This window comes from Protopterus annectens, chromosome 16.part0, assembly GCF_019279795.1.
Source record: "Protopterus annectens isolate FY-2018-M chromosome 16.part0, PAN1.0, whole genome shotgun sequence".
NCBI lineage: Eukaryota > Metazoa > Chordata > Ceratodontiformes > Protopteridae > Protopterus > Protopterus annectens.
Genome location: NC_056750.1, coordinates 255,623,155 through 255,638,160, shown reverse-complemented (window position 1 = coordinate 255,638,160; position 15,006 = coordinate 255,623,155). Strand labels below are relative to the sequence as shown.

Sequence of the window (15,006 nt, the reverse complement as noted above, 5' to 3'; positions counted from 1 at the left end):
CAGTGCACTCCTCTGAAGTAAGGAGGAAGTACAACGAATAAAGACAGTGCACTCCTCTCAAGTAAAAAGGAAGTACAACGAATAAAGGCAGTGCACTCCTCTGAAGTAAGGAGGAAGTACAACGAATAAAGGCAGTGCACTCCTCTGAAGTAATGAAGAAGTACAACGAATAAAGGCAGTGCACTCCTCTGAGGTAAGGAAGAAGTACAACGAATAAAGGCAGTGCACTCCTCTGAGGTAAGGAGGAAGTACCATGAATAAAGGCAATGCACTCCGCTGAAGTAAGAAGGAAGTACAACGAATAAAGGCAGTGCATTCCTCTGAAGTAAGGAGGAACTACAATAAATAAAGGCAGTGCATTCCTCTGAAGTAAAGAAGAAGTACAAAAGCATGACTTTGATGAGTTATGCAATGAGAAGGGAGATAATTATGAATTCAGAAGGATGGCAAGCAGATGAGGCAGCAGTGGCAGCTAAAAAGGTAATACTCTAGTCAGGTTTATGAAAAGACTGCGTTCTAAAATGTGCTTGAGCTCTGGAATGGCTTATAGGGGAAGGCTGAAGGAATGCAAGTCAGTGGAACCTGGGAAGACTGGGAGAAGACATGGGGAAGGGTTACCAGTGGTAGCTATCCAACAACTAATAAATTTGCTATATCTCTTTTCTGCTTGTATCAGCTTATTTATATGTTCATATAAGACACAGCAGCATACAAGATGGAATAATCAGAAAAGAAGACACCATTACACACACACACACATATATATATATAAAACTGTATCCATTATATTATACAACATATCCGCTTTAAAGACAGAATATTACAGAATATTAACAGCCTGGTAGAAGAGAAATAGGGTATCTAACAGATGATAGCTGTTGTAAGGAAGGAACCAAAGATCAAAAAAGGAAATGAAATGTGATTTGTGGAAGGACAAACAGATGCAGGGGTCCTGTCTTAACAGTAACCAGAAGGCTGACAGAAGGAAGCACGTCTCCAGTACCAGCAACGATGAATAAGAGACTAGTAAAAAGGAGTAAAGGGATTAAGAAACACAGACGAACAGGTGGGATAAATAGATAATAAGTCAGTAATAAATGATCCTTTACTTGGACAGAATAAAGCTGCAGTCATGAATAGAGATGTAGTAAACACTGCATGTTGAAGAGCGGACATTCTACTGATGTTTAATGAAGTAATATATCACTTTAGGACACAGAGAGAACAAAAGCCAAAAGGATTAGCTTGGGATCAGTGCTGAGTTTCTGTTGAAATGAACCCTTGCTTCCTGCTAGAAGCCCTACATGAAGGTGTTGATCCCTTTTTAAACTAGTAGAAGCTTTTAACAAATTTCAGAAAAAAATTGCCTCTAGTCAGTTTTCTTCAAAGAAAGTTTATTTGGATTACTGCTTTCAATTTAAGATCCAAAAGCTTGGCAAAAGAATACCGCAAAGGAGTGGCCATTTGTTTCTGTGGCGCTGGACATGATGATGGTGGACGTTAATATCTGTGAACATGTTCAAGGTACAACAGTGAATTTTAGATTCCTGTCTGTGTAACATCCACCGGGTTAATGGAAACATTTCTGAAAGTTTCCAGATCTCCTCCCGTACCTAGTCTGTGAATCCCTTGATGGTTAATTTTGATTAATTTTAATCCTTAGTCAATTCTGAGACTTGTGAACTCACCATGGAATTACTGGAGCTGTTGGAAAGATCCAGCTAAACTCAGGTAGTTTTCACTGCAATGTATAAACGTTTGGTCATTCACTGGACTTAGTTTTCCAGCTTGAGTTTGAGACCACGCACTAGATGTTTAAACATATCTCCTGGTCAGCATTTCCTAGTTTGACTTGGTTTCCCCCTGGCACAGCCTTCTGGTTAGATATAGTGACTTTAGCACTTAATGCTGGTCAATCCTTTAGGAGGTCTCCACAATACTGATTTAGAAAGATCTAGTGTGATCTTAAAAAGGATGCCTCTTCTACCTTCAGAATACTACAATTTTATGATCCATTTGCTGTAGTGATTGAATATTACTGATGATGTACTTTTAATCCTCGGTATAAACCATTGTTTTTATGGAAAAAGACATAGAGGAGAATACAGAAGCTCGTGGTCGATAAAAAAACTAACATTTCTTGGTAAGAACATAATCTATAACAATACTGATCTATACAAAAATCATTACTGACTAGTGAAATATGGAGTGGATGATTGGAAAAGTATAAAAAGTTCTTATTAACAGTACTTTTTAACCGTTTATGGAATACAAGTCACAGGCACCAGACTGTATGTTAAATTCACACTCTTTACTTAATCCTCCTTTAAATATTGGACAGAAACAGTTTTTTCCATAATTTATGTTCATAACCCTGTAAAAGGTTTTACTGACCCAGACAGTAAAGGGCCTCATGATCATTAGCCTTAATATATCTTATAAATATGCCAAGAATATATTCAATCCCATTAACATGTTTTCTTTTATATGGTCCAATGTTTTGAGTAGATACGTTATCTTGGGGAGCAATGCAGAACTTTGACACACAAGTTTCTAACATTAAAAAGTGTGAACACTAATATGCAAGTGTTTTTGTTCATACTAATTCTAGGCCTGCAGTATCTTTGGGAATTCTCCTTATGCTGAGGTAGAGTATCCTCAGAAATTGCATATGTATATCAGACGGGTGTGAGGACATAAGGAGGCATCGGATCCTTAACATATTTTAATTCTGTTACAGAAACTTTTGATGTTCAATGTTTTACTTAGACCTCTACATTGCTGTTTACACTTTTCAATATCAAACACATTTTTTAATTTATTTTATTTATCCTTTGTTGACTGAGTTGGTCCTCTAGGTTAGAGGCCTCTTCAGGGGAGACCCAAGGTGACTTTATATTACTAGGAGAAATTTGGCCAGGGCATATGGGAATTTCCCCTATTCTTTTTTATAGGTGCCAGGGGATCTTTTGCATCTACCTGAGCTACCACCTTTGTTTAGCATCTCACTTGTAGGTTTATGTTATGTTATGCAGCCATTACTATATGCTTGTTTCATTGAATCTTCAATTCTTTTACTGATTTAGATTCTGTGTCCTCTTGAGAAAGACAAAACCAAAAGACCATCCCAGAGTAAAGATGTAGCTGTAAAACGAGCAATAAATCCAAAAATAAAACAGCTAACACCAACGTAAGACAGCAACCAGTTTAATTGCAGCAGCAAAGCTTTCAGGTATCAAGTACCCTTCCTCAGTGCAAGCACTGAGGAAGGGTACTTGATATCTGAAAGCTTTGCTGGTTGTTGTATTGCGTTGGTGTTAGCTGCTTTGTTTTTGGATCTCTTGAGAAAGGACATGCATGCATTCATAATCCTGTCTATGAAAAAAAAATGAATTTTTAGAAAATCCGAGCAATCACCTGTCTTTCTTTGCTTATATCCCTTCATTGTTGCATGTGTCATCCTAATCCTCATCCTCAGGAAAGTGCAAATAGGTCACCTGGTGTTCTTGTTAGGCTCTCCAAAGCCATACAAGGAGCATGTCCTTGTTGGGACTAACAAAAAACAGAGAAAGATGAGCTTTTAAGGCTCTATGATACTTGGTAATGCATCTGTAATGTTTCTGTTATGTCTTCTCATCCCATCTTCCAATGTGCATTTTATTAGTTCTTTTCTTTTAACTTTATAATTTTATTGCTGCATATGTAACAAAGCTTTTCAACAATACTGTTTATCATTGACATTTTCATATATAATATTAATTCCACATTTATCTACCATATTATGCAACATATTTGCCATTGTACATATAGCACAAACAATGGACATTTACATCTTATTAAAATAGAACAAAATTAATTTGCATTAATGTTCTTTCTCACCTCATGCATAATCATAATACCCAGTATCATTTGAGCTGTATTATTCCTTTCCCAAAATCCTACTGTACACATTCCATGTTGTATTAAGCACCATATGCAGGATTTGGGGTACTCCACTTCCTCCATCCTGAAAGGTCCGAAGGTTACCTCTTTGTTGGCGCAGTCATCATAATTAGTTCTTTCAGTGTCTCTTATAAGTTCATTGGTTCATAGGTAAGTACCAGGCTAGCCGCCCATGCGGGCCATTTTAAGCCTATCCAGTTTCCCCTTTTGTGCTAGAATTAACTTATCCCATTTGGTTAGATATTGGCCTTACTCATCCCATGTCCAATAATTATATATTACCCCCAATGAGAATAACTGGGATTATACCATAGACAATTTGAGGGGACCCATGCATGGGATAAACCATTTAGGAACTGTCTCCATCCATTAGTAGTACAGGGGGCAGTCCTGGGGTAAATTTTCTGTTTCACATCCATAGATCCAAGTTCCACTTAAATTTGGACAGGGATGAACCTTATTTTACATTGATGGGGTATCTGTTTCAGAGCAGAGGTATCCTCTGGAGATATACCTGTCCCTCCAAACCATTCTGTTGATGTTGCAGGAGAGGTTTTGACTATGTCTTTCTGATGCCACTGACTTACTGATGTGCAGTAAATCCATCAGTACTGGGTGGGTCAAAGGATGCCTTTTATGCCAGACACAGGTCACCTCTTTGCAGTCTGTAGGATTACAATTATACTGACTGGGCAATGAGTCAGTCCATGTAAGACATATTGTTTAGGTCTTGTATCCTTGTAGTAAGGTATCTCTGTGGGTGTTCTACTTGTTGCGTATGTCTGGACTGATACATGCCAGAGGGAGCATTATACTCAAATTACTGATGAGGGCTGAGTAAATGGGGACAATGACATCGCTATATCTGGACATAATCCCTTTGTTTATAAGCTGTGTAATATAGAAAGACTTTCTTATGACAATGGGCACAAGTTACTTAACAATATGACTTGACGAGTTGTACAAACTATGGTTAAGCTATTTTTCATTATGCCTGTTACCCCGGCAACTCTGGATTTTCTTTGTTTTGTAAGGTGTGTGTGTGTGTGTGTGTGTGTGTGTGTGTGTGTGTGTGTGTGTGTGTGTGTGTGTGTGTGTGTGTGTGTGCACGTCTGTGTGTGTGTGCGTGTGTGTGCGTCTGTGCGTGTGTGTGTGTGTGTGTGTGTGTCTGAAAATGTAGACACCGCATTATGGCATACTATAAAAACGAAAGGTTATCCTTGCATGTTACATTAAAGTCAGTGTTCATTTAGCAGCGAAAATAACAGCTCAAGTAACTTCTCTGACTCTAAATGCAAAATAAATCATAATAAAAGAGACGTGTAGGGAGATTAGCTAAATCCAGAGAAGGGAAAACAAGAAGTTATAACTTAAAATTTGTCTAAACAAGCAATCCCTGTGAGACAGATATTTTGGTTAACATAAAATGCTAATTTTCAGTAATGTTCACATCACATTAAATTGATGTAATATGAAAAACCGGATAAGAAGTTAGGTTAGAATATGTGGCTATTATGGGCAGCTATTGGGTTAGCTAATGGAGAAAGAAAGAAAGAAACTGAAGGAAAAAGAGAAAATGTGTTGCCATGTTAATCAAAGGTTTTGACTGATAACTATGAACAGCAGCAGTACTGAACAAAATTTTAATCTATTGTTAAAATCATCTGAGTACTAAGGCCTTACTGACTGCTACCCTTATGGTTACTAGCGTTTTGACTAGAATCTTACCTTATGTTAAGTAGTACGTACTCTCTTATCATGAATAAAATACAGATGGCAAAATGCAATCCCCAGTAGTCTTATAGATACTGTTAGCAAATCTGAGATAGTCAGCATTTTGGATTCAGAGAAAGTTCTGGCATGTTGAATTTACTCTGAATCCAAAATGTTGACTAATTGCCACAGAGCCAATTAATAAATCACATAACTGACCCCATAACGTTGGAACCTGTTGTCATTTACCTCCCCTTGCTAATTACTACAGCACACCTCTTACCACAACTGCCATATGCAGAGGAGCATAGACGGCAGGTGCTGAACTAATTGATCCCTCTTTCTGCATCCCTGTAATCCATGTATGCCTTACAAGACAGCAGCCTTGTACCCCTTGCCACCCACCCTTTCCAGAATAAAGGAAAATGGGTTTCTTGGTGATTAGACACCACTCTTTATACAACTTCTTGTTGCAGTGATCCCACTTGCTTAGCAATCTCACTCACTATATGTAAATATATACATATACAGATCTTTGTTAACAATAGGTTATGAAAATAGAAATTGATTTTTACATGCAAAATGTATATGTATATATTTATATATATATATATATATATATATATATATATATTTTTTTTTTGATTGCCAAATGAACTAAGGTTGATATATTTCCAGCCATGTAGTATATTGTCTTGGATAAAATCACAGACTTAATAATATACTTAATAATCTGGTTAAATAAGAGGTACCACATCATTATAAATTTTATTTAAAGTACATAAGGGTTTTATATTATTATGACAGCTACTAAGTAGGGCAGACCCAGCTCGAATTTCACACTGATGGGGGAAGGGATGTGAATTTAATATGTGCACCAATAACACTTTGTTTTACAGCACAATAAACAATAATATTTAGAAAGCTTGTGAGGAAATTATTACTCTATTTTTGTTTTACTTGGATCGCTGGTCTGTGTACTTAATAAAGGATTTTTGACTGGAAACAGACTGCCTGCCTTGCTTGAATTACTTTTGAATACTTAGTAATGCTGTACAATTATATATTTTCTATTATTATTTTTTGTTTTGTTTTGTTTTGACTTAAGACGAGTTTAATTTCGCTACTTCTACTACTATTGTCTGATCTGATTAATATACAGTGATTAACTAGAAATATATGGACTGAAAATCTTCCACACAGAGAAGTTTCTTACACTGTTTTATTAAGGAATTTGCAGACACTGACTTGGTGAAAAGCATAAGTAGGCACATTTTCTATTTTTCCTCATGTTTCAGTACCATACTATTAGTACACCTCCTCTATTCTTTGATAAAGACACACCACACATCACACCAGCCCAAGAAAAGGCAGGGAAAGAAAGAATTCACTTAACACGCATCTGCCTTAAATCAGACTCAGCAGTACTGTTGTGGCAGTCATACCACAAATGCAGGAAATAGTTTGTTCTATATATGCAGTTTCAGTTTTTCTTTTATTCCATTATTGAATGACCTGCCCCTCCAGCACAATCTCCCTGTAGAAAGTTTGTTACTCAGGAGCTATGCAATACAATATAGTTGACTATGACATGTTGCAGTGAACCAGTTAAACATTCAATTACGAAACAAAATGTATCATATACAGTAACTGTCCTTATAATAAACCAGCCCAGTCTAAAGTAACTGTTTTTATCAGATGCTTACATATTAAGAAGCATAGTTACAACTGATTATCAGTCCAACATTATTAAAAGAAAATCAGTAAGTTTTATGAAGTAAATCTCTGTGGTTCAAAGCTGATATCAGAATGACTACTTTAAAACTATGAGTTCAACAAAGTCTCTGTGCCAAAGTGTGGATGGCTTTCACATGTAGCAGGAAAAACAATATAAAGGATTATGATTGGGTCTATGATCATAACCAAATTATCACATGTTTCAGAAATGGATGTCAAGCACTTTATTTCAACAGTGGAGAGAAGCAATGTGCAAAAAAAAATTAATCTTGGCATCAGTTTCAGAAACTACCTTGTTATGTTCAGAGAGGCCTGATAATTATTTGCAGTACATGGAGAGCTCTGTGTTTAAAGTTACAGAAAAAAAGAGTAAAGGCTGTAAGTGTTTTATAGCTTTGAAAGCTGTAATACACTGCCACACAATTCTTTGGAGTGCATGGAACTTTACATGCTGTGTGCATCAAGATAAAGAAAAAAAAGGAAAAAAAGAATGTGTAGGAGTGAGAAGAGAAGTGCTTAACAGATTTGAAACCTGCAGCCTTCTTGGTGTTGTCTCACAGAGACTGACCAGAAGGAAAGTGAATCTCTATTCCTGTAGCAATTTTAAAAGGTAAAAAATAAACACAACACTGATGTAGCACTGCCAAGATTTTTGATGTCTATAATATCTCAAAAGACCATAAGAGCTTTCATCCTAAAAGTAAGGACTTCATCAGATAACAAAAATCCCAAAGTGCAGTCTTAAACAATATAGATCAATTATTCACATGTATCAGACCGACCAATAAAAATTGTTGACTAATAACCTACTAATTAATTAAAAACTGTGTTTATATTACCACCACAGATTGAATATCACATTAAATAAAAATACCATCAAAATATTTAAATAAAATATAAATATTTATTAGTAATACAAAAATATATAAATTACAATCATTACATTAATTATCCGTAGATTTTAATTATAAAATACCATTAATTGATGTCTTGTCATTCAAACCGGGGGCAGATGTTGCATTTAATTTAATTTGCCAATAAGGTTCTCCGGCTTAAATCATTGCTCTTCAAAACCTACCTCCTATTGGTTTAGAAATATTTTCCACTACATAAAATATCATACCATAGCTTTCTCAAAACCATTAACACTATAATTAGCTTTAGTACTTAAGTCTGTGGACTCCCTCAAAATAGGTGCATAATTATATTTCCTACCATCTCTCACAATGTTCAATATAGCACAAACTAATTTTTAGGGGTAACCTCTTTCCAAAAAACATATTATTTAGTATAATACATTATTAATTCATTTTTCATCATCTGAAACAAGTCTAGAAATTCTAACAAATCAGTCCTTCACAATGTTATTTTTTGCCAGAAAGGATGGTGACTAGAAAAATGTAGATAAAAATTCTGAAAGATTGTAGATTCATGAGAAAGAGTCTCATAATCTTTATAGATAGTAATACCAAAATCATTTATACTAGACTGGATGGAAAGATAAATATACACCTATTTTGAGGGAGGGCTTTTTAATGTAATGATTGTAATTTATGTATTTTTGTATTACTAATATATATTTATATTTTGTTTATTTAAATATTTTTGATGGCATGTTTATTCAATGTGATATTCAACCTGTGGTGGTAATATAAACTCAATTTTTAATTAATTAGTAGGTTATTGGTTAACAATTTGTATTGGTTGGTCTGATACATGTGATTAATTGATGTATATTTTTTACGACTGCACTTTGGGGATTTTTGTTATCTGAAGAAGTCCTTACTTTTGGGACAAAAGCCCTTATGGTTTTATGAGATACTATAAACATTAAACTTCTCAGTGGCGCTACATCAGTTGTGTGTTTATTTTTTGTGGTTTTTTTGTTCCAGTTTTAAAAGATGTAATGTATTTCTTGCTGTCACATACAAAAAATTAAATACGGTAGCGTGAAATATATTAAAAATTTGGTAGCTATTTTAGCTTCCCTCTGCTGTTCTGCGATGATTTTTGTTCATGTTTCAGTGCAAATCTAGGTTTATCAATAGTGCAAGGTACTTAACAAAACATTGTTAAATGCCCTCCTTACATCAGAAAGGTGCCTAACAAAGATGTTGAAGAATATGAAGTCTGAAACACACATGTCTAGGAGTATTTAATTACTTTAATCCTCAATAACTTCCCAGAAGTCACAGATTTTAAGAGGATCTGACTAAAATGTGAGACAGAAAGCAGGACATTCTGTGAAATTCTGGACAGTTCAGAGGTATACCTTTAGCTTTCCTGCACCTTTACAACATTCTTTAGAGAGTCACTGAGCATCATAGCACTGTTTTCATCTGATTCTGTGTATTAAACATTTCACTAAAATTAAGAGTACATAATGCATCAGTATCTATTATCCTCATTCTTACCAAAACAATGGCGTGTGTCTCTTTCCTATTGCAAAGAAACAGTAAAAGGAACAGTGAATTAAATTCAGAGTGGACCACTGAAACTATCTGACGGTATTTTTTAGTTAAACTATTAAACATTCTTGCAGATCGCAAGACCAATGACATCTTTATATAAAAAGTTCATTTCATTGAAAATCTGTTTCCCACACAATAGCTAAGAAATTGTTTCCATGTCACAAAAAATGTGTACTACAATTGTCACTTGTAAATTTCAGGTTTGATACTCTGGCATACCAAGACCTGTTAGCTATGGTGTATGCAACTGAAGAAGTCAATATAAAGAGCAAATTACTGCAAAATGTGTCACTTGGTTTCTTGATTTATGACACTTGTTCTACAGAGGTCACTGCAATTGAGAATAGTCTGGCATTGCTATCAGCTCAGCAAACACTGTCACCAAATTATGTATGCCAGAGCGAGTCAAAGATCAGTGGAACTACCGGGGAATTTCTGTCTTATGTGTCCCAACCCATAGCGGAGCTCTTGGGGATATTCAGATTTCCACAGGTGAGAATAAAACCTCTGATTTACAGTTATACTCAGGCAGTATGGAAAACAGCAGATTAACCAACATAACAATAAGAAGAGCAATGAATGAAGATTGGAAGAAATGTTGTTAAATATTATGTCAAAACTGTAATATAACTACTGTTCTTTTTCTGCAAGTTAAATTATGCAACTGGTTAGGTAATGTGAAGGCTCCCTCCCATGTCTTCAGTTCTGCATAACTGCAAGCAATCACACCCCAACAAACATAGTGATATTTTCTTTGTATGCATAACACTCAGCTGTCCATGATTGTGCAGAACGTCCTTGATTTTGTCTCATATTTTTGCTCTGTTAAATCTATGGTGTTCTGGCAAACTGTTGAAGACTGCTGTTACTAAATAATGACAGTGAGTTTTCGTGTCCTTCAGTGAATGAATGTTAATAGGTTTATAGGTATACAATAGGCTAACGACAACCAGGGCCTTTATAAACCTAGTTGTGCAACCCAACCCAGTCATGTCCCTATGTATCACAGGTGTTTATTAGGAGGAAGTATGTTAGGCAATTATTAAAGGTTATGTGTGGTGGGGTATGTTAGGATGGGAATATTTATAGTCTGCCTCGGTCTATCAGAGACATGGGAGTCAGACCTGGGGTATATTACCAATTTTATATCCATTGGTCAAGGTTACATTTAAATATGGTTAGGGATGGACTCTGCTTCACATTGATGGGAAGCCTATTCCAGAGCATGGGGATCCTCTGAGACACATATCTGTCTTGCCAATGTGTTCTATTTTTGTCACAAACAAAATTTTGATCCTTGGCTTTAGTAGTTCTGATGCTGTTCATTTTGCAGATGAGCAAAAGGTCCATCAAAGCTGGATCCGAGGATGTCTTGTATGCCAGGCATAGATTGCCTCTCTGTAACCTGTAGAAGACAGATTATAGAGCTAAGATTTTAAGGTGATCCATATAAGACAATGTGCTTTTTTCCTGGATTCACCTGGTAAGGAACCTTTGTGGGCATTTCAACTGTTGCATATCTCTGGTCAGGTGCATGCTGAAGGAGGCATTATACTTGATGATGGGTGTGATAAGGGCTGGATAAAGTGGCACTATGACATCCTTGGACTTGGATGCCATGGCATCACTTATAAGTCGGGTGACTCACTACCATGGACACATGTTGGTCAAAAGCTACATTACAGTCTACATATGTTCCTGGATGCCTAACTATGGTGTCAGCTCTTAGGGGTATCTTATCAATGGAATAATTAGCCTGGGCGTCCATTTTCTCAAAAAACACTATAATGCATTTCTTGGTATTAATTTAATCTGTGACTTTGGCACCAGTCATTTGTCTATGTTAGACCCTTCTTGTAAGATGATTGTGCCATGGGGGTGATTCTATGATAGCTCCCAATTTGCAGTCATCTGTGAACTTGGTCAGTCAAAGGCCCTTAGCATTAGCCTTTATCTCTGTGAAGTAGATGCCAAATAGTAGAGGATCCAGCATGGAGCTCTGAAGTACCCTGTTGGTGAGTGGTCTCTTAGTCAAAGCAGTCTCACTGATCCTGACTTCCTGAGTCCTGTCTGTGCGCCAACTCACAATCCAATGAGTTATGTAGGGGTTTATGCCCAGTTCAGTCAGTTTGCCAACTATACCCAAGAGAGGTATTATATTGAATGCCTTAGCCAGGTTAAGGTATACACCATTTTCCCTTCAGCAATTACCTTGGTGACCTTCATAAGCAGTCCACCAGGTTTAGTAGGCATGACCTTCTCTTGACAAAGCCAAACTGAGTTAAGTCCAGTGTCTGGAGGTTGCCTATGTCTTTGTTCATCATTTCCATGATAATTCATTTAATTGTTTTGCATATTAGACTAGACAGAATAATGAGTCTGTACTTTCCAGGATCAGTTGAAGGTTCACCCTTATAAAGTGAGATAACTGTTGCTGTTCTACATTCTCATGGTACCAAGCCAGTTTTTTTTTTTTAACACCCTTATTGTATTATCACTTGTGACATAGGCACATTTACATTTATATAAAAATCATGAAACTGCATTAACAAGTATTATGCTTCACACATATTGCTATATATCATATAACCTAAACAACATTACATAAATTATTCAATTCCTGCCCCCTTTTTTAAATAAGAAACATCTTTATTAAACCATCACTTATGACATAAGCAATCATACAGCTATACAGATGAAAACAAACCACACTGACACAATCCTAGTTGCAAGCATTTTATATCACAAACTGTACTGACACACTCCTAGTTGCAAACATTATAATTCACTTATAATCTACCTAATCATTTTCAGTCAAACATTACATAGCTCATTTAAGTCCTGCCTTCTTTTAAACCTCATTCCTCCCCTGTATGTATTATTCCCATGTTCTCCTATGTGATTTGCTCCTACCCTTTTCTAAAGATCTCAGTTCCATTTCTTTTATCTTTATTACTGTATTCTCTGCTTCTAATATAGTTGGCTTAGATTTTGATTTCCATTTTCTAGTAATTGCTTTTATGGCAGCCACCATTATTAGACACAGAAAGGCCTTATGATGTCTAGGCAATTCCTATTCTGTATCATAGCTCAGAAAAATCCTCTTCCTCATCACACCAATCTGCAGACCCAGCATCTCTGACATAGTATCCCGCAGGGAATCCTTAAAGTCCGCCAACTCACTGTACTCCCAGAAAATATTTTCTCAATTATCTCTTTCTTCTCTGTCATACTTCCAACATTTGCTATCTACCTGAGGAAAAATTCTCTGGAGTCTACATGGGGTAAAAAATACCTATGTAAACATTTCCAAGCAAAAATCCTAAATCTTCTAGATTTTGTTGCATATTTGGGAGACATACATATATCCTCCCATTGTTTCTTTGTGAATTGCTTATCCAGTCTCTCTTCCCAATCCTTTCTAACCTCCTCTGATTGATTCTTATAGTTATCATGGAATATTTTATATGCTCTACTAATTTATTCCTGTTTTAATGGCAGCTTTTGTTCTAGATTCTATTAAAAAGCTCTACCAGTGCTGGTCTTTCATTTAGGACCCCCCCCTATTTCTTTCTCTATGCTTATACTCGGATATCAATCCTTGATAGGGAAAACAATCTCTAACCTGCAGTCTAAATGAATTCTTGTCATCTTCCCATTTTATCATCTTTCACTCTCTAGTTATTTGTTACTAATACCTTGGTTACTTTGGAGGCCATGGTGGTGCAGTGGTTAGCGTTGTTGCCTTACAGCAAGAGGTTCTCCCACTTGATTCTTGGCTGGAGAGCCTTCTGTGTGGAGTCTGCATGTCCTTCCCGCGGTCGTGTGACGTTTAAAGACATGCAGGTAGGTACGTGCGTGAATGGGTGTGCCTTCTTTGAAGGTTGCGCATTGGGCTGGCAACTCAGCACCGCAAAAATCCACTGCCAATCATTAGCGGACCAGAGTTCTGCTGTGGCGACCCCTAACTGGGAAAAGCTGAAAGACTTTTTTTTTTACCTTGGTTCCTTTGCCATTTTTTCTCCAATAAATTCCAGCCCCCTCTTGCCTATTGTCTATATCCCTAATTGCAGTCATCCTTATCGGTAGAATCTCCTCCAATCCCATGTTTGCTTAGTTCTTAGAATACTTTCAACTAGTTTTGAGGCTATAGTTGAAAAGTAACTCAAGTGGTTCTGACAGGTCATGTTTCAAGCTATTTAGCAGGCATCCCAGGATATTGCTGGGGCCCATTAAGGCTGTGTATTTGACATAATGGTTAAGTTAGGGTCTTTACCTCAAGGTTCAGTGTTTTCTGCTTTTTTCTTATTTTTGAAACATAAAAAGAGTTATCTGTTTGCTTTTTTTTTTTTTTACTTTTTTCTGTGACTTTAGTCTTGTAGCATCATTTGGAGTTGTGGGAAGACTGTGTATTACTGCAAGATATTAGCATTGTTTATACATTATTCAACACTTCTGTCCCCTTAAGTTATATTTAGAACACTATCTGTGGCCTTTATCTTGCAGTTTAATTCACAGTTGTGACAGAAATTTGAATTAATGCCAGATTTATGCCTAATTTAGTCATTTATTACAGCATTTGTACCCTAAATAGAATTACTGGTAAAGTTCTGCATAGTCTGGTGCCTTAGTCTGTTGTGGGATTTCAGTAGTGGCAGTATTGTGAATTTTGCTCCAGGATTTGTGTTTCAGTACTTTTATAGCTGTTTATATTCCAGTTTTGCTGCTAAACTCCCCTGAGTATAATTTACCTTTTTAAAGTTCCATTCTAGTGCCTTTCTGTTCACTTTGCTGCTATTTTTACTCAAGTCTTTGTGTCTGTTCCAGTCCCCATTGCAAATCATTTTATTCTGGCAACTTTATAAGGGCATCATGGCCTCTGATTTGTTTTGATTTTGTCCCTGATTCCTGAGCTATGAGGCTAACTATCTATATATATATATATATATATATATATATATATATACATATACACACACACATACACACACACACACACACACACACACACACACACACATATATATATATATATATATATATATACACACACACACACATATATATATATATATATATATATATATACACACATACACACACACACACACACACACACTAATATTGTGCATTTGTATGAAAC

General features: G+C 36.1%; 1 protein-coding gene across 1 annotated transcript in view; it reads left to right on the top strand.

Moving 5' to 3' along the window:
* The first annotated feature begins 390 nt into the window (after positions 1-390).
* LOC122790586 (extracellular calcium-sensing receptor-like) overlaps positions 391-15,006 on the top strand; it is a 115,631-nt gene continuing 101,015 nt past the window's right edge. Inside the window, exons 1-3 of the mRNA XM_044058112.1 lie at positions 391-480; positions 3,087-3,190; positions 10,064-10,355. Of these exons, the coding sequence (XP_043914047.1) occupies positions 391-480; positions 3,087-3,190; positions 10,064-10,355 (486 nt within the window). The remainder of the gene's footprint in view (positions 481-3,086; positions 3,191-10,063; positions 10,356-15,006) is intronic.